The sequence below is a fragment of the Agrilus planipennis genome, unplaced genomic scaffold, assembly GCF_000699045.2.
Source record: "Agrilus planipennis isolate EAB-ADULT unplaced genomic scaffold, Apla_2.0 scaffold36, whole genome shotgun sequence".
NCBI classification, from domain to species: Eukaryota; Metazoa; Arthropoda; class Insecta; order Coleoptera; family Buprestidae; genus Agrilus; species Agrilus planipennis.
Genome location: NW_020438956.1, coordinates 573,518 through 595,771, shown reverse-complemented (window position 1 = coordinate 595,771; position 22,254 = coordinate 573,518). Strand labels below are relative to the sequence as shown.

General features: G+C 32.4%; 1 protein-coding gene across 2 annotated transcripts in view; it reads left to right on the top strand.

Moving 5' to 3' along the window:
• The window catches only part of LOC108733985 (RNA-binding protein fusilli), a 90,998-nt gene that overhangs the window by 53,641 nt on the left and 15,103 nt on the right, over positions 1-22,254 (top strand). For both annotated transcript variants that reach the window (XM_018465355.2, XM_018465354.2), the window contains exons 5-6: positions 18,469-18,579; positions 20,755-21,025. In XM_018465355.2, the coding sequence (XP_018320857.1) occupies positions 18,469-18,579; positions 20,755-21,025 (382 nt within the window). The remainder of the gene's footprint in view (positions 1-18,468; positions 18,580-20,754; positions 21,026-22,254) is intronic.

Below are 22,254 nucleotides of genomic sequence, written 5' to 3'. Positions count from 1 at the left end.
AGGTATAAACATTGAAATAAATCGATTTTTATATAAAATAATCTGGTTTTATTGTTCTTCAATATGGCGTCCCTTTTTGATTGATTTGATTTGAGAGGTTATTCTACATTGGAAAAGATATAAAAAAAATTAAAATTGTTATCATAAAGAAATAAAACTATTTCAGAAAAAATCGCCTGTTTTTGATGATTCACAGATTCTGAGCTGTTATTTTTTTCGAGTATAGCCCTTATATACATCTATAATGTCTATAAATATCATTCAAAGCCACTTTTGAGAAAAAAATATTTTCTGATTTTTCGTTTTTTTGGATTTATTTAAAAACCAAATAGACAGAGAGTACCAATATACCCTCAAATAATAATTCAGATATACCTTTGGGGCCGATTCATGATATGCATTATCGTCCTATGACCTTTGACTATAAAGTTTCAATAGTTAATTGTAGGAGAAGCACTAACAAGTGTACACACAAACTGCCTGTAATATGAAATAGACACCAGTCAAGAATTTTTTAAAATATTTTACAAATTAGTTATTGTCACGATTTGAATGTTTTAATAATTTATTAAAAGAAGCATTACTATATAGCCTTAATTATTTTTAATAGATATTATTTTCATTATCTGCAAATATATTCTAATTGTGCATAAACCTTTAACCCTTAATTTTTAAGTAAAGTTCCGAGATAAATAAAATAAACAGCATCAGATGTTTCAACAATTAATAGTTGGTAAATTACATAGTTTTTTCATTAAAAATACGGTTATATATACTGCTATAAATGAGATAATGTCGTCGGTATTCTTTTTTAGAACAGTGCGAATAAATTTACGCTGCAAAGGAGAAACCGAGTTCAAGGTTAGATAAGGTGATTTTAATTGACTTAAGACTCATGACACACACAGTGGTCACTACATAGTCGCCAGGCGAGGCATCATTTGTTTCCCTTTCGTCATTCTTTTGATTTTTTTGTTTCCTGACTGCCTGATTCTTCATACTTTTGCGACTTTTGTTTTCGTGCAATACTATTTCTTATAAAATTTTGCATATACGAGGTCTGTTCAAAAAGTTTCGCGAATTTTGAATTTCCGCGGTTACGTATATTCGATTTTCGAGTTTTTTGTAGCGTTATGTTGGTATTAATGTCTCTCACTTATACCGACAAATTCGGAAAATTCTAAACTTTTTATGGTTTTTGTATGATAAACACTTTCTAAATTTCAATTAAGTAACTAACATTCGCCCTCTAGTGATTTAGTTTCTAAATTTTATCATTTTCTCCACTATTTAATATTTGTGTGTATTTTTCTTTTAATTGCCTTTTTGTAACTATTGAATTGCAGATTCTGTCTGATATTAATCGTTAAATAGAAATAATAATATTGAAAACAAACCAAAAAATAATAAATGGTGCACAAGTACCTACCTACAAATAATAATTGAATATAGTCGCGTTTAAAATAAAAATAACTATCTGTAACTTCCTATAACAATAGGATATATCAGCTCATTGTTTAGTTGCAGATAGTCTAAGTACGTATATATTTTAACAACTTTGTCAATTGTTGTCATGTTATTGTAGGTTTCATTGAATCATGCTCCCACAGTTTGTAATAAACCCGGCAGATATACATAAGAATGAGTGGTGCATACTTTGTTACTAACTATGTTGTTATAACGTATAAAAAAGTACACCTATAAACATCTGTTTTTGAACGTTACTCATTAAGAAATGTAACTTTTATTATCAGGATTGCCAGATGATTCATACATATTCCCTGGTGTCTTTGCGGACTTTTCCCTGGATTTCCTTAACAATCTGACAACTATACATATTTACCCTAGAGTTTCCTACATAGTTTCAATTTGTACGTCTGCACCTTTTTTGAATAAATTAATATTAATCTATTATTTATTTTTAAAGTACAAAGGCTCTGTCATCACTGTTACACTAAAAGTAGCAGAAAATCGGGACCGTAAAATATTGTCAGTGTATTCACCGACGGGGAATCACATAAACTGTGATTAGTGATTATCGGAATGTTATAATATCCAAGAGGATTCTATGAGCAATTTTAATAAAACCAATTTTACTTACAATTAGAAATAGTCACTAGAAAAAGTAGGAAAACAGAGGGCGCTTTAGAGGCCAAAAAGAAATAACCAAGATAGGTTGGTAGGACACTTTCTCAGGTATGAAGAGCTAGTTAGAGCAGAAATAGGAGCTAAGAGGAGTAGAGGTAGACCTAGATTAGATTAGAAAAGGGCGGAAGTGAGTATTCAACTCCACGACTGACGACCTTTTGATGAGGTAAATCTGCAATCTTTTTCGTTTGTTGCATAATATTACTAAACATACTAATAATTCCTTAGATATTCTAAGGAAGTTAATAAAAATCCCCTTTTTCCCAAACTGACTTTAAATTTCCTAGGTCTGACAATCATCCTCTTGTAATACCTCTTACTTATTTTGTCTATTTTTGTAAATTGAAAGATACTTATTAATTCATCTCTTATATTATTGATTATGAGAAACAATGAGTTACAAGGTGAAGTGTATTTTCAAAAATTCTTATCACTTTTCGAAGGTAATTTATTATTTTTAGAGATTGCAAAATGAATTGCATTTTTTTCCGAACTTTGAAGTAAACATCTCCTTCACATATACCATAAAGGTCGTCAATTCTTATCATAATTTAGTAGTAACGAGAGCTTCTGAGTGCAGAAGCAATTAGACAACACGTTATTATTCTAAATCGAAGTATGCATGGGATGTGTAGGTAAACAATGTAGAGGGTTGTTACGTTTTTTTTTTTTAAGCAGAAGAAGGAACAACGTCCTCTGCGAACGAACCAAATCCTCAATAACCCAGTGCGCTGTAAGGCCAAGCTCTCAAACATAAGAGTTGTGATAATAGCAGGCAGGCTTATACACATGCGCTTTTTTTTCAATAACTAAAATTAATTTATTTTTTTACTAGAGCAAAAACTTATCACTAGCAGACACGTGTTTATGTAATGTATGTACAGGGTTTGTCCGGAAAGTAATGGGACTGAGTCGATTTAAAAAAAAAATATTGAGCCAATCGTTACAATTCTTTAAAAACTTTCAAAATAGGCTCCTTCTGCGTCGATGCAGCGCTGACAGCGCGATTTCCAATCGTTGAAGTCGTCACGGAAGACATTCTCCGGAATAGCCTTAAGAGCCGCGGTGCATGCTGCTTGGATCCCCTCTGTCGTCTCAAAATGCTTGCCCTTCATCGGCCTTTTCAGGCGAGCAAACAAAAAAATGTCCGGAGGGCCACATCTGGGCTGTAGGGCGGCTGCGGAAGCGTTGGGATGTCGGCCTTGGTCAGGTAGCTGTCCAAAAGAAAAGCGGTGTGAGCCGGGGCGTTGTCGTGGTGCAACTTCCAGTCGGCTGCCACTCGGAAGATTGACTCTTTGTCTCGGGATCATATTCAAAGATCCGTGACTCGTCACCTGTGATTACGTTATTCAAAAATTGGGGGTCACTTTCACACATGTTTAAATTTTCGGCTTGCTCCACTCACAGAAACACGTCGCGCGAAAAAGCCTGTTCTGACTCTCCAGGTGCTTGGAGACAACTCACCAGCCGCTCGTTCGTTAGCTAGGAATGCCCTCTACCGAATCCAGTCGGTATGCGCACGCTCCGAAGTACAGTCGCGGTGGAAGAAAATCAGTCCTATTACTTTCCGGACAAACCTTGTATATATACATTTATAGATGTATACACCTAATAAAATCGTGTGTTAAAGTGCCCGTCTATATAATCGAAACAATTGCTTTTTTAAACTCCTATACGGTTATTTGTATGTTATTAAGACACACACAATCCAATTCTTTTTTTATTTTATACGGGCTAATCTTCGAAAAACGACTGAACCGATTTCGATGTAATTTTTTTTACGTTAACGAAGTCGTGAGATAAATGCTACTATAAAATATATTATGGCTGTATTTTCGAAAACCTCATACTTGTATGTATATTTTGACTGCAGAATACGAGTCTGCTCATAAAAATTCCCGCAAGGGCTCTCAAGTACACTCAAATAAAAATTATACATATAATCAGTAATTTAGGTTACGACTACCCTAGGATTTTGCTTCATTTTTACCGTCTACGATTTTTACTACCCCGAAAACGATATAACGAAACGAAGACATATGAACGTTTTCCTCGCTTTTTGTGGTCGGCTATTATTGCAAAAAAAAGGCGCGATAGATTGGTAGGACACCTTCTCAGGCATGAAGGTCTAGTCAAAAACATATTAGAGGCAGAAACAGGAGTTAGGAGGGGTAGAGGTAGACCTAGATTAGATAACTGTTCGCAAATAGTTAAGGATGTGGGCTGTTGTAGTTTTCGGGAAATGCGAAGTTTAGCTCAGGATAGGAAAGAGTGGTGGTACGTGTCCAACCAGTCTTAGAACTGACGACCTTATGATGATGAGGATGATGAATTGCAATAAACTATTATCTACTATATGATATATTCATGATCATACAAAATTATTTATTGTAAAGCTAAATAGTAGAAGTATTTTATAATAAAATAATATAAAAATGCAGACAATGATAGAATTCACTTACTGCTTAAATTAAATCATATTAACACGTTGAGAAGTTTTCCAATTTTTATCAATTCCTGTTACATTTTTTTATGAAATTATTTTTAACAGAATTAAAAAAAATGGTTCTTATCATGAGCTTGTAAGATAGACAATGAAACCGTGAGATCTGAGACCATCACGTCGACAGATACTCATTGCGGAGCACACGTGTCAGCTAGTAATAATTCCAGAAAAATACGTTTTTATTTATTTCTTTACCATAGTCTATCTACTATTCTCTCTGTACCTATTTGACCTATATTGGTACCTCCTTTTAGAAAATACCACAAATGGCGCGATAAACGCCATCTGTAGTAAAACGCACTGTTAAGACAGCAGATAAATGTTGGTCTGTGTTCTGTCGCGACGCGCTGATGAGATCCAAAAAGATCGAAATCGCGATCCGCGTCTGGCAGTTTCGACAGAATACAGATTACTTCGAATTATTTTATTCGATGTATATATCTGTTAATGTTGTAACATCATTGAAGATATGCAAATAATGACAAAATATGGCGATGTGGTAAGTCACCTGCTATATTATCTTACCAAAACTTCTACGACACTTTCAATATAATTTATTTTTCTTTCAATACACACCGCGGCTCAAAAATCTTTTGCGGATGTCTGTTCTGGACGGGCGAGGCGACTAACGGAGTCGATACATTTTTTATTGAACCTGATCAGTTTGTGGTAGAGAACAAGAAGAGCAATCTGCATATAAAGGGGTTTCTGAAATTAGTAGCATGATTGGAGGAAGTGATAGGGCACCATAAAACAAGAAAATTAAGTAAATGCTTGGTGGTCCAAATGTCCACCTTTTCCGCGAAAAATGTATTCGAAGTTCCTTCTTCATTTAAGGTTGTAGTCTTAGGTCTAGCGCGCACTGCGACTAAAAAGTCGCGGTCGCAGGAGGTAAAACAGACGCCCGTATTTGTAATCAAATAATGGCAGCTTTTAGTAATTTCCAATATGAGCGTCACATAAACAATGTGTATTGTGGAATTGTTATTGCGAATAAAGTTAATAATACTAAAAGGAAGCAGAAGAAACAAGAGACGTTAGTAAAACGGCAATTTTTTTTCAATTTCAGATATAATTTTTCCCGTATGCAAAACACTATGTGACGCTTCTTCTTCCTTTGAAACAGGGGACTCATAATATGACACGTTTGATAACCACAATGTATTCATTAATTATGCACAAAACAACAGATGATCGTTAGTGAGTTGCGACAGTGCGCGCGGATTCATTGCTGTGCGACTAAAAAATAGCAGTGTGCGCTAGGCCTTATATTACGTATGCATGTAGACAAACGAAATTAGCGAGTGTATCAAACTCCAGTACAGAACGCTAATGATTCGCACGACCGATCGCTGCAAACGAAGTACGCCAAATACCGAGCATTTTTTATTAATGAAAGAATAGGGTCACCGGCGAACCACCCATAAAAAGGATAATGCACCTTAGGAATACCTCAACCGTGGTTTGGATATTTAATAAAACTATTATTACCAATCCAGAGGATATTAAGTTACCTCTTAAATACATAATGAACAATGTAGTTATTTAATTAATTGTCATCGCAGTGGGTGTCTTAAGATTATTATGTGTAGTACCGTAGTAGTAAGCTGTAGATACTTTATTACTCGTTCCACAACCGTCGCTGTTTACATTTTTTATCAATGTAGGTAGATGCTTAGTTCCTTAGTTATCACAATTTCTCTTTAAGCTTCTGTTACATGGCGCGTAAATTACCAATCTACGCTCCGTGTAACGGATTCGGCGCGTCCTAGCGGTTTCTTTGCACGGTGGCGGCTGGCGCGTGGAATGCCGATCCACGCTCCACGCTCCACGCGCCGTGTAACACGGCCTTTACGTTACTCAAGGCCGGCTTCGGATCAGTTTTCTTTAAAATTTTTTTGTCCCTTAATCACGTTGCTTATATTTTATTATCCCCTATCGCATCTACTTAACACCCTCTAAAGTTTGCTACTTATTTCAGAAACACCCTGTATAATGTTATCAAGTGATTGATAGCTTGAGCTTTTAAGAGATTATATCTCCTTCTGTAAAAACGTTCAAAACTAATTGCCTATAATGATTTCAGGGCTAAAGAAATCCAAAGGTAGGTCTTTGTGTGTTGTAGATCTAATGACACGAATGATGATGATTACGTTTCTTTAACCGATGAATGATCTAAATGTCACTAATAATGGACGTTTTGTTGACATGCATGGTCAGTATCTTTAAGGTGACCTTCAGGAAGATTAAAAAGATTACTGCTCTATATAAGATTCTGCTGAAAAGTATTTGTTTGGTGACGGACAACGTTTGTGGGACTTTCTGTATATTTCTACATTTTTAATGGTTGTCTTACGTCAAACATTAAAATATCGATAGTTATCGAAGTTGGATTTTTGTGCCTTATCTCCTTCAGCTCGTAATTTCGTAGAGGTCGACTCAGCGCCTGATGGCCTGGCTCTTTATTATAGCGAACATGTCGTTTTCTTGAAAACGTTCGGTTTTCGAACGACTTTCAATAATTACTGTTATCAAATGTGTACAGTTGTTTCTTGGCCTTATCAGGTTCCGTATCAGCTCCGACAACCAATCGCCTATATTATGTTCCCCTCTTTGTCATTTCTACAATACGATATTTTTCATCTTTGTCCATCAACTAAGTATTAGTACTAAAGAGTAAACGAGACAGACGTATTAATGTATAGTTCCAACATTTTCGAATTTCCAAAGTCGAAATTCGTTCACTCGACCAGTTCGTGTGTAAAACTGTGGACGTGTTCCCATGAAATGCACGAATATCGGTAATAACTGATAGGCTTTACGATTTCGACATCTGTGATATTTCTAGTGAACTGAATTATTATTTATTTGAATACATACATTTATGTGATAGTAACTGCGTTCATCAAAACAGGCACATGAAATAGGAGATAAAGTCGTTTTTCGGAAACGTAAGTGGATTTTTCTTAAGTCTTGATAAATTTATTCCGCAAATACTGACTACGAAGGGATAAACAAGTTGCAAATTATTGAATATAGCGATAGGAAACCGTAGCAACTTGACATTTGAAATTTTTTTTTAATTATCAATTTATGATAAGTGGTGAAGTACTTTCCATTTAAGCATGCGGAAAGTTCATTATTAAATTTCTATTTTAAAATATCTACCTACCTACTAATTTATTTAAAGTAATGAAAAACGCTTTTCTAATTGGCATTGACAAAGTTTTACATAGGTAGTCACCCTATATTTAATAAGTATAAAAGTGGAGAGGCACAGTTATATTTGATTAGTGAACTGCTTTTAATCGCAATATGGTTATACACAATTGATTTAATTTTATTTAAAGTCTAGTTATTTTATTGAATTAGTACTTATAGAGTGGCAAATATTGTTTATATCGTGCATTTACCTGTATTACACAAAGAGTTGTACAACTATTTTTTTTGTAAACATTTTCCACAATTATGAAAAATTCTAAGCTGCAATTTTGCGAAACTAAAAATGGCAAAAAGCCGAATAGTTAAATATTATATCTTCCGTTATTTTATCATACTTGCTACCCAATAGTACCTACGTTCACAAATTCCTCAAAATTAAATTTACGTCACTTGTTATTTGAATACAATGTGCACATTGTTTTTTGCTATTAAATGTTTAGATAAAGTACCTAAGTCTTAATTATTTTTGATTTATATAGGCCCTTATCAATTAAATTAATTTAACTTATAAATATCTCGTTTCATCTTACGATTGGCGAACGAGTAGGTATTAAAACATATTGTAGGCATCTCTAAAACCTTATTTGTATATTTCTTATAAAATTTTGCATATACGAGGTCTGTTCAAAAAGTTTCGCGAATTTNCTGCGTCACTATTGTCGTTTATAAATGATACACCATTTTTACAGTTAAGGAACAGATAAATATTGGGCATCAGTGTGGTTAAATTACTGATTTGACACAACCTTATTACTCGTAGAGAAATTACTCGACACAGTAAAATTCCACAAAAACATGATCAGATTTTTGTAATTGACTTGTTTATGCAGCATATATATGTTAATTGCAAAATATTAAATTAGTTTCGCAAATTGTGTGTTGTCATTTTTATATATGTTTTATTTTTGCAATTGTGACAATTACTTTTAATTTTTATTAAACGAAAGATTTCGTTTAAACTTTCCTTAATAAGAATGTTTCAGTGTTGATAAGGTCTTGTTAGAATTGCGGGCATTTGGGAGTATCGAGTATGTCGAGTAGACTCGATAAATAAACTGATCTTTATTAGATTACCATTCAATGGTCGGTAATGCGCTTCTGGAATTAGCATTATTGTTTCTATTTGCGACGGAAAAATTAAAATATTAATATATGCACAACGACGTAGGTATGTCAGCGGCGTTGTACGTTAAAATAGAGAGGCATTTCAGTTGTATGTAGCATCAGGAAATTATAAACCTAAAATAGCAGGAAATTATTATTAATTAAATAAAGTTATAGCAAATCGTACCATACAAATTGTATTGTCGCTTTTAAACAAGTCTGTAAAATAGTAAAGTACATAATTCATAGGTTCTATATATGCGCTTTTTGGATTGCAGTTAGGGTTGCCACCTTTTCAGGCTTTACATAAAGTATTTCTCGACTAAAAGGTTAAAAAAAAGTACTCAGCATAAAAATAAAGTATTTTATTTTTTGTTTTTACAAACATATTTTTTGTTACACCTAGCAGCCAGTAACAAATTTGTGTTGCTCTTAAATACATTAATAGCCTCTAAACATGGCAAACAAAGATTTAAGTAAACTAAAAGCTCATTTTTAATTAGTTTTAAAGAAATAGAGTACAATACTTTATAATAAAGTACGGGTGGCAACCCCACTCATGCCCTCCAATAGATGATCCAGCAAGGACCGAGGGAATGCTGACTGAATCTCATATTCAAAATTTTTATTAGTGTACCTCTGCCATTATTTGATTGCAGTGGTGTAGAAAAAATTAACTAATATAATTAATTAATTCGCATATTATATAGAAAAGGCACCTGTCTTATCACTACCGTGTTCTATTCTAAGAACATCTAGATTGAATTTTTGTTGCGGTGTTGTCTATATCTGGTAATCGGGATGTACAATTGTTTTTATCTAATACTTTTTTGTACAATTTCTGGCAGTGTTGATTATTAATTTTTAAGATTATTCTGTAACAATATGTAAAAAACAGCACTCAGACTTTAAAAAAAGTGAATAATGTTTTTGCGTATGTTTTTAGCATCTGGTATATAGCCCAAATCAGCAGGTATGCATATTAATATTACTCTTTCCCACCCATCTTGTTACTTAAAAAATAAGTATCTAATGTTTGGCGATTCTAGGATCTTGCTCTATAAGCATCCTGTATTATTTTTGCTACTAAATTGTGCCGACTTCTCTAACTTCTGAACCAATTGTAGTAAATCATCATCATAAAATCGCTAGTTCTAAGACTGGTTTGACACGCACCTCCACGGAAAACTTGAAAAGTAAGAACGCACTTCTGTAGGACCGTTTCTGTCCTGCTGAAAGACGACGTACTATCATTAAGAGAGCAGAGTCCATTTTTTGGTACTTTTAATTGAAATTGATAAACTAAAATTCATGAAAACTAAAATGCCATCTGCAGTTATTTGTTACTAATAATTATAGGTTCATGAAAGCTGTCAAGTTTCTCCTTAATTAAGAATATGTTTCATCTGGTCAAACTAAACTAACCTCTTAACCAATTGCTATTAAGGCACAAAAATGGTGCTTTTTGGTTTTATGGTAACATTATCCATATTTGGTACTCCTAATCATTCTGAGATTTGTAAACAAATAAGAAATGTATGCGATCATAAGATTCTCCTTACTGTCACTTAACGTTGAAAAATCCTGTCATATCTCGAAATTATGCACTTACGTAAGAATGCATGTTTTTTTTGTATATTTAATATCTCTTAAAATATTCTCCTAATGATTATAAAAATTTGCCAGGGTAGGTAAATAAATGTCTAGTTATTTACCAAGTTTTACTTGAAATCTCTCTATTAGTTTTTAATCTTGTCAACGTCAACCACCTTAAGATTCCTTGAAAGTGACTTTTCCTGCCTCTTTGTGGTTATTTATTAATCTTGCTGCTGCGGTTTAGTGGGCGTTTTATCGCAGCTGTCTATTGCATGCTGATGGGAGCTAATAAGGACGAAGTCGTAATCAGCGTATGTCAGTTTTGAAGATGCGATATCGGTTGCGTACAAAATATTTTAAGTCGAGCGAATTGCACGTATTACGATAGAAATATACAGTACTCACAAGAGATATTGTAACATATATTGCTTACTTACGGTTAGTAAAAAAATAAATGAAAAAGAAAGAAAGATAAGAGACTTTTAAAGACGCCAGGAGAATCTATTAAAAAAAGAAAAAAGATAGGCGATATAAAATAGAATAAGTTATACAGTAGAATCCGCTTGTAATGACATCGAAGGGAAATGACAAACACGTCATACTATGCGAGCGCCATATAAAGCATAGTCTTAGAAAATAAACATCTTTCTATTTTGATTAGTTGTTCAGTTTAATAGAGAGAAAAACTACAAATTGTATATATTTATAACAAAAAAAGAAAAAGAACGATGAATTGTAATATCAATAAACAAGAGAAGGGTCAAAAAAATGAGCGAAAATGTTATTATTAATCATTTGGGTCACTATATCCTGATATGATTTCTTGAGAATCAGTTACAATAAACGATATGTCATTTTAAACGGAGTCATTATATCCAAACTTTCCTATAAAGAATTTAATATGAAAACCGAACTTAACACTTCAATTACTTCATATTAAGCGTTTGGTCAATATAGGCGAAGTCATAATAAATGAATTCCACTGTATTTATTTTTAAAATTGATGCTTGCACGCTTATGTTACTTGACCATTGTACGAAAAACGTATGATAATTACATTTTACGTAAACAGTACGCCACAGTTTTAATGAATAAATAATTGATCAAAAGATCTTATAATATTTTTATACATAAACCTTCAGACGATTTTTGTAAATTACCATTAAATACTAAGTACAATTGTACATAACTATAAATAACCACGTTGACAGGATAATTTTGAAAAGAAATAAGACAATAGTCTGACAGAAAATTTCGAAAAGTGGCCATTATTTTCCATTGATAAAGCATTGTTTTTTTAGCATACCGTTTAAACCGTGACATAACTTCTTATCAGAAACAAGGTCTTGCAACGAACAATTGTAACGATCTACCTACACGGTTTTCTACATTTACGTAATACTGAGGTACTTACCAAACATGTAGTAATATGCAGTAACTATGCGTAGGTGATGGTACTGGGCCTGCAAAAAAAAATGAAACATATTAGAAAAAGGTGGAAGTAAAAATTAAAAGTATTCCTTCAATAACAACAAAAATAATGAAAAACAAATAGTTTCTTAAAAATGGGACTTATTACGTCGATTAAATTAATAATTAAAAAATAAGAATTTATGGACTCAGATAATTCAAATGTATATTCTGCATTGGTGTTTGATTACACCTCTGAGTACACCAATTTTCCCCATATTGACACTTTTGCAGAGTTTATTACCATCTTTGGTCCGAAATCATGACATATCTATAATAAGCAATAGACATATGTATAATACATCAACGTATGCATTTATGTATACATGAACGTATTTAGTACGTATAATAGGTATACGTAATTGTACCCAGAAGAATGCAACTTTAAGGGACTATATCTGAAAAAGATGAGCTTTTACGACCTAGAGCCCATTGAAACTTTTGATCTACTCGTCGAGAATTACCAGAATCAAAAGTTTGAATGAGTTTGACAGAGGGTTATTTTTCGTAAGGATTTAGCAATTCAAATTTCTATTTTTTTTTAAAGTAGCCATAGCGATAATTAATAGCTAGTTTTTAAGCAGAATTGGGATATTACCAGCACAAATTATGAAAAAAAAAAATCAAACGAATGAAATACATCTACATATTGTCTGATCTCGGACTGTAAGGGTTATTAGAGGAGGTCTTAAGGGCTTCACAACAGTAATATATATCTACAAGGGATGTATTCGAAATAAAAATTAAATAAGGTAGAATTATGATTAGGTCTGGACGACCAAGGTCTAAATCCTTATATGAACTATTAAATCCAGACTTTTTGTCGGCAACTGCGACTGACATCTTCAGTGGCGAAGATTATAGGTATATCTAGTCGCTACTGATGTCAGCTGAGTTACCGACGAAACGTCTGAACCCAATAATTTATTTAGACCACGGCTGTTCGGTCCGAATCATCATTCTACTACGGACTTTAGTTGTGAAAACCATGTCCAACCGTATGAAGAAATTTTCCTTAATCAAGAATTTTGTCGAACTCGAATTTAATTAATTGTGTTCTTGCATTTAATTTAGTCTAATAAAAAATACAATCTACAGTTGCACGATTGAAAATCATAACGAAATGAAGAAACCAAAGCTTGGCGAAGGAATTGTCGAATGCGATTAGGATTTGTTAAAATGCAAATTAGAGTATTATTTTCTCTACATATACAATAACTAGTTTATATTTGGTGGGCAGATAGGTTAACTAACATGCTTTGTCATTCATTACCTATCATGTTGTACTTACGTATACCTATATTTACCGCAACAAAACATATTATTTATTGTTTCCCACCTTTCGTAGGTTTGCAGTCTACGTTAATTGTTTTGGAATTAGTTTGATAAGTTTTTTGTATTTGTAACGCACTTAAAGTTAGCAATCAGGGAAGTTATTTTTAGCTTGATGATTACTACAAAAAGGAAAATATTATTCAGAGAAAAAATAGTTAAATAAGGATTAATTTACATATTAAAGGATTATTTCTATTTTTCGTTTATTGAAAACAAGTCCTTCTAATATAGGTACAATAAAACTCACAGGACCGAGCCCTTTCATTCGTTACAAAGAGTTTTCGTTACTTTCGAATTGTTATTGCCCTAATGTATGGCGTATTGTTTCTTTGTAGATACGCTAGGTCTTGGTGAAAGATCGATATATAGTTTCCGGAATCTATCCGAGGTTTGACCAATGCGTTTTGGTAAATCCCGAAATAGCTACTGAATTTTTCTTTTGTCTGATTGAAAATTTGAAAAAGAAACTCATCCATCACAACGTAATCCAATCTCATATAGGCATAGGATTAGACAAAAATCGTTAAGCAAGGGACGAAACACATAATCACTTTGGACTTTCAACTAATAAATTTCCTTATCAGACCTGAGGATTGACTAGCTAAAACTAGGAGCGACTTCAATCTTTGACTATAACACATCCATAAAAGTTGGGTGCTTATCGTTAGTACAATCTCATATTGTTTTGACTTTTAACCCCTTTCGGCTTTGATTCCACACTGAGTGTAAACAGGAAAAGAATGAATATTTTTATACGAATACATAAAAATGATGCTTAGTAATTTGTATGCATGTATCATGTATGTACATCATCGTATTTTATTCAATGGAAATACTGATTAATATTGTTCACCTGAGATAGATACCTAAAGGCAGTACTTATTTTAAGTGAAAATTTGAACAAGTGCCTCCTCCTTAGGACAGCTTGGTTTGATATGGTTTAATCATCATCGTAAAGTCGTCAGTCCTAGCACTGATTGGACACGCACCTCCACTCTTTTCTATCCTGAGCTAATCTTCGCATTTCCCTAAAACTAGAACAACCCACATCCCTAACTATTTACGAACAGTAATCCAATCTAGGCCTACCTTTACCCCTCCTAACTCCCATTTTTGCCTCTAATATACCTCTGACTAGACCTTCATGCCTGAGAAGGTGTCCTAACAACCTATCTCGCCTATTTCTTATTGACTTCCATAGAGTCCTCTGTTCTCCTATTCTTTCTAATACTTCTTCATTTCTAACCTACTCTATCCGCGGTATCATCATTATTCGCCTGTAACACCATATTTCGAACACTTTTAACCTTTTCTTTTCCATAGCGCCCACCGTCCATGTATCGCACACATATAGCGCCGCGCTCCAAACATACACCTTTAACAACCTTTTTCGAATTTCTAAACTAAATTTTGAAGATATGGTTTATTAAAAGAAAAGAATTTATTTTAATTTAAATTTAAATTGTCATTTTTCTTGTCTACTCTTCTTACAAAAATAAGCTATTTTTTATTAAAACTGATATTTATTTTACATAGTGATAACATTGTTTAATTTTCAGTACTATTTCAATTTTTTTTAAATTTCATAAAGTAATCGTACGAAAACACTTCACATAACATCCCTAAACTCCCCTTAATGACAGGGTAGTCTAGAGAAGTCAGAAAACAACGTGTAAACAATATAAACAACGTGAAGTATTACGTTAAATATAAAAGAGAGAACCACTGACCCCAATGAACTTTCCGATTGCTTAAACATGACATATTTTACGTGACTTGACATCTTTAAAAATAAACTGTTTTGTGGACGAAAATATATATATCTGTAGACACATGAACAATAACTTTTTTTTCGATTGAATATTGTATTTAGAAACAGAGACGTGCAAGAAAACATACTTGTATTACTAAGTATTTCGAATACAGTATATTTGAATATTTTCTTGCCATTTAATATTTACATTTAAATACTTACATGAAGGTATTTTATTTGAGATACTGAAGCGATATTCAAATACTAAGATGGTGCACTTACATTTTTGTTATGGTCATGATAGAATATAATTCGTTCAGTTCATCTGTGATATTTTAAAAAGTTGCTAATATTTTGAAGAATCCAAAAAAAAGAGCAAGCTAGCCAGAAGGGCTACAGCTCCCTCTCACCGAAAATAAGATTTATTTAAATGAGTAACATTTTCTAAGAATGTTCAGATAAGGTTCTATTTGCCCTGAATTTATTCTAATTCACATAATGAATTTATTTGTTAAATAAAATATATGATCAGTAAAAGTTGATGATTAATAATATAATATATCGAAACATGAAGGTAGAGATCACTATTTCGATCTTATTAGATCTCATCAGCACGCCATATGGAGTTGAGATAAATCACCTATCAAATCGAAGAAGCTATTTAAAAGCAAATTGACCTAGTTATATCATCATCTACTGCTATCTGCTTCTAAATGAAGAGTATTTTTATTATTCAATTGGACAGGTACACCTTAGTAATGTCATATCTAACATATGAAATACTGCAGATAACAAGAGATGTCGATATACAGCCATAATTATGGATCGCAATTTGAACGTAGTTTTGATAACTCACCGACCAAATCTATACTGCTATGTATATTGTACAATCAAGTATTTATTCTAATTCAAATTGAAATTTCTAATCTTTTTAGGCGGATAGACAAGACACATTTTTTTAATATCAAAAAAAGTATATGATACCTACATAAAAGTTATTATCAGTGAAGGAAACCACGCAGTGATATTTCAGCTTAAAAAAGGTTAATCTGTAATCAAACAAGTTTGGAAATTAGTGTTTAAATAATAATAATTTATTTGCAATAATAATGCGTACTAGATGTATTGCATAACTGTATCAATGTAACAATGTTTACATAGATAACATAGTGTATATATACTAAATTAATGTAAAAACGAATAATTGGAAAACGAAAATTCAGCAAATTTGTAATTCAGCTCTTAAATTATGAAGAGCGGTAATAACAATTGAAAAAGTTTAACTTATTTTACATATTTTCGGGAACGATTTCAGATTTCAAAAATAAAATTGATTTCCAAGTTAAATATGTAAAATATTTTATTGGCAACAATCATCACTTCACTACAATAGCTAACAGTAGCTTCTTCAGGTGGAAGAAATACTGACAATAAGTGGTTAATAAAATATTTTGTAACTTATTTGACTTTTAAAATTGGGTTGCAGGGGTTCAGTGCTTCAGATGTTATTGGCCTGATTTTAAATACTTATATAAACCTAAGAAGGCATTAATTTTGATTTTAAAACTATGTACATGAAATGGAAAAGATACCGAACGTTATTTAAACGACACAAGAAAAATACGATTATGAATCGCATATTTTTTAGAAAACTCAACACCTTTCACTGTAATAAAATCATTTAAACGTGATGATCAATGTCATTTATAAGTATTTTTACTGTTTAATTTTCTTAAGTGTTATCTAAATAGGTAATTTACTATTTTTTTTAAATATTAAGGTATATTGCTGTAGCGAATTTACCTATCAAGAAAAAGTTATCTTGAGATACTTTCGCCGTTTTCTTAATAGGGTCACATTTACGAACAATCTCTACAGTTGCCAGTCATATCAAATTAAATGTATGTATGTATCTATCTATAATATAAAATATGCGATAAGTTGTAGATACTACCTTTAATTTTATTCTGTGTGGCAAATTAACAATACAGCGGCATAAGTTTAAAATTTAAACACAATAAAAACTACAATTATTAAATAGAACGAAAAAAGCTAAGGATGTAAATCGACGTGAAATAGTGTGTGAAAAACCTCCAACTAAAGTGGTAAAATACATTTATATAATTTGGGTGGATATGTTTTATTTATTATTAATATTATTAGTACCAATTGCTTAATAATATGTATTCAAGTATTCTCTTTAATTTATATATTTTAGAAGTTCCCAAGTTCATCAGTTATAACTGTTTAGAATTCGTTGTCAAATTGAAGTTATTAAACAGTCCTCGTAATTAATTCTTCGTTGATATTTTCATTAAAAATTGATTAACATACGCGATAACGACGTGTTATCATAAAATTGACAGCAACAAGTATACAAATTGTGTTATTCCTGTGTAAACATAAAAAAATCAACGTACTTGCAAAACAAGTAGTTCTGCTGCTGGAAGCGTTTGTTTTGTACCTCGAGAGAAGTTGGTCCTGCCATAAGGACTCATGCCTAGGGTTGCCACTTTTTCAGACTTTACATAAAGTATTTCTCGACTAAAAGGTTAAAAAAAAGTACTCAGCATAAAAATAAAGTATTTTATTTTTTGTTTTTAAAAACATATTTTTTGTTACACCTAGCAGCCAGTAACAAATTGCTGTNTATATATATAAAGTTTTTGCACTTGCATTGTAAATAAAACTGAATCACATGAGTTGCCATAGATATGGATTCCGTAATCAGAATAATAAATCTGTGGAATTGCTCTTGAAGTACCAGATAATAGCAGATAAAGCTTCCAAATCCTGGGACCGTGAAGGTATTGTGGACTTTGGTATCAAATTTCAAGTCCAGGTGCTAGTCCCGAAAATGCCTCCCAAATTGAAATAATGTTTCTTTACAGAAGAAAAAATATATAATAATAATAAATAAGTAAACTAAAAATTTGATGGAAACCAAATATTTTTGTTCAAATTTTAGCACAAACTAAAGAGAAAGGGTCATTATTCAATTGTAAAAGACTTAATACCGGCAAATCCACTAATTCTATTCTATTAAAGAATTTAGAAGCATTGACACTTAAATTTTGGGCCCTTTATGATTTTCGGACTATTTCTGGAACGAGGACCACATATTTGTTGTAAAATCCCGGAGCCAGATACCGAAACCCTAATAATTATCATCATCACATATTTATACGAGGCGTGACAAAATTTATTCATTATAATCTTACAAACATATCCACTAATTTGAAAAATAAGAATTACACATGCATATCCACAAAAATTGCAAATTACAAATATTCTCTTTTTCTCCTGGTATTAATCTTTTTCCTTTTTTTTTCAGTTCCAAAGATGAAGACGTCGATGGCAATTGTATAGTGAGAGCAAGGGGTCTTCCATGGCAGAGCAGTGACCATGATATAGCGAAATTTTTTCGCGGACTGAATGTAGCAAAGTAAGTAATCGATTTTTGCATCATAAAAGTATTTGTGGTTAATAGATTCATTATTCGATATCCAATCAAACTATAATTCTTATAATTTGATGAAGGGCATTATAAGACCTGATTATTTAATAATATTGTATTATATATATATAGAATTATTGCATACTTAGGTGAATGATCTACTCATTCTTTCTAATTCGTTGTTAAGTCGTGAAAGACATTTAAATTTATATTTTTTTTACAAGAAAATCAAAAGTTCTGTTGAACTTTTCGATACCCAAGGAGTCATTTTTAGTGAGACTGTTAGCATCTCTAACTGAGGATGCTACTACGTAAACTCTTAATTTTTCCTGTTCAGGTCGGTGTACTTTAGATTAGAAACGTAAAATTATCGATTTCCTGATGATTGACCCTATCCATAGAATATGCAAATACCCTTATATTTATACACACATAAGAGTATATTATACCTATATAAGAAGTTCATCCGTACCAGTGGACGTCATGCATGAAGAAGGGTACACCTCAAAGTCAGAAGGTCATTGTCATGTTCGCATAAGACCATTTTGCATAACATGTTTACATAATAAGTTGTCCCCAAAATAGAAAAGTTGACGGTTATGTTATAACATAACTACATCGTCTTTCAGTATAACCCACTTGAATGTCCATCGAAATAATTGCGGTCTTCTTAATGGTAGGCAGTTTGCTTACAGTACCGTACAGAAGTAGAAATTAACAGGAAAAAATACAGAATACATAAGTACGTATAATACATACTTAACACAGTACCTAATGCTAGTGATGAGATTTTAACAACTCCTTGCACATAGATGATAATGAAGCGGCAAGAATGTTTTGTCTATACATTTCGCATTATCGTTTATTTCATTTTGGTTACATTGTTGTTTTGTATTGGAATTTTCAAAAAGTAGTTAGGTTTAGCTAATAGCATTTGGTAAGATCTCAGTTAATGGAAGTCAATTTTAATCCAAAAATGATGATGAAAACCACAAATATGTAATCTCGCATCACTCAACGTGCCTGGAGTTCCATGGCAATATTAGTAGGAAAACTAAAGAATATTTCAGGTAGGATATCTATTTCGTCCCTTTTTTACCATCCCTTTATTATGAAGTATAATTAATTTAGTAATTACGTCCTTAGAGAGAAAATGCGAAAAACTCTCAATTTGAACAAAATAATAGATATCCCTTCATCATTAAATAAAAACGTCGCATAATTTTGCGTTAAGCAAAATGTCTTGGAACAGGATTGACACGTCAAAACGATGTGTTTTAAAGCACATATTGTGGCTACCAGGGCCCACCCGTAGCATCCTTTTATCCCGTGTCTAAAGTTGTGGAATATCATCAAAATGACACTTGATTAAATTGATGCACATATATATGTGGGTGTATTAAAACTGGGTGTATCTTTTACCAGAGGTACCCCTAAAACACCTCTATCCCTAATTTTATCTACATCACAAATACTGACAATTATCATCATAAGGTCGTCAGTCCTAAGACTGGTTGGACACGTATCTACACTCTTTCCTATCCTGAGCTAAAGTTCGCTTTTCCCTAAAACTAAACTTTTTTTTATTGACTTCCGTAGAGTCCTCTGTTCTCCTATTCTTTCTAATACCTCTTCAGTTCTAACCTTCTCTATCCACGGTATCCTCATCATTCACCTGTAACACCACATTTCGAAAGTTTCCAACCTTTTCCTTTCCGCCGCGCCCACTGTCCATGTTTCGCACCCGTACAACGCCGCGCTTCCAACATACACCTTTAACAACCTTCTTATGACTTCTTTTTATTAAAGGCGACACGACCCTGCGCTATCCTCTGCTTTATATCCCTACTACTCCTTCCGTCCCCTGACTTATCTGACTTCCTAGATATCTAAAATCAGCCACTTCTTTTAATTTTTCGTCTCCTATCTTTATATTCGCTCTTTCCCTACTTTTTCTTCCCTTGCATACCAGTATTTTTGTTTCACTTTTATTTATTTTCATACAATACTGTTTTGTCAATTTTATTTAAAGCTAACTCTAACTCCTCCTTGCTGACAATTAGTAAAATATAAAAGACATAGATAAAATCTTCGATTAAGTTATATGTAACTGGACCCTAGTTATATAAAATCCTTAAAACGATATTATTTGTTTGTTTGTAGGGGTGGTGTAGCACTGTGTTTGTCAGCCGGTGGTAGAAGAAACGGCGAAGCTTTGATACGTTTCGTAAGTCAGGAGCATCGGGATATAGCTCTTCAGAGGCATAAACACCACATCGGAACAAGGTACATCGAATTGTATCGTGCTACTGCAGAAGATTTTCTTTCGGTGGCAGGAGGTTCAAATATGGAAGCGCAAGCTTTTCTATCACGGGGTGCCGCTGTTATTGTGCGCATGCGCGGTTTACCTTACGACTGTACTAAGGAGCAAGTGGTAAGTTTTATTTGAACTGGTAGTAATATCTTTTAAGTTTTTATTTCGATTAGTAATATATCAAAGAAGAAAAATCACTATGCAAATGTTTCCTTCGAGATGGGCCATTTGATCGTGGTATTATTACAAAAATGAAAATAAGGGATGCCCCTGTGTAGTGTCTCTATGGGGCGTTTGTCAGGCCCGACTAATGCAAGCTTGCTGAATACACATTTCATATTCATTATAACATAATTTCAATATTTCTCACTAACAAACTATGATTTTTTATTTTATTAATTACAACCTTTAGACCATTGGAAAAATTCATTCATATTATAATTATATAAAACGTACAATTAGAATATTACAATTAAAAAATTATTTTGTAATTGTAACTATAAATTTACGGTTTTCGAATTTTCCCCTTTACAAATCTATCTATTATACGCAGAATATTATAACAATTTATTGTATTGAAAATGCATCAAATAGGAAAGAGTATAAATAATAGATGAATTCGTTGGTTGTTATTTCTTTTAAAATCCTAAACGTAAACTTCAAAAACAGTCAGAAGAAAAGCTCAAATACTAGCAGAACTGCACTTACTCACTTTAACGTTAACATTTATTTTTTGATGTATATAAATAAATATAAGTTTGCTTTATAATTTAAAAAACGGATCGGTTTTAACGTCATTATCGTGTGACTTATGAGGCACTTAAGAAGATTAGAAAACTGTAACGCGAACGCTATCTGTAGACATTTTTAAAAAATTGTTCGTAATTGTTATAACGGCTTGTATTATGTTTAAATTGCGAGGATAAGACAAAAAAAAAGTAGGTCGTAACTTGCAACATACATCAGCTATTTTAATGACTATAAATTTTATGTTCATTGTGGACAAAAAATAGTAATGTAACTATGTTTATAGTTTATTTATGACTGTATATTCGGAGGTATTAATATATATGCCTTTGACTAAAATTATTACAAAAGATTAAGAACGATATCGATTATCGTGGTTATACTAATAATTTATCGATATTTTTTAGATTAGAAACGTAAAATTATCGATTTCCTGATGATTGACCCTATCCATAGAATATGCAAATACCCTTATATTTATACACACATAAGAGTATATTATACCTATATAAGAAGTTCATCCGTACCAGTGGACGTCATGCATGAAGAAGGGTACACCTCAAAGTCAGAAGGTCATTGTCATGTTCGCATAAGACCATTTT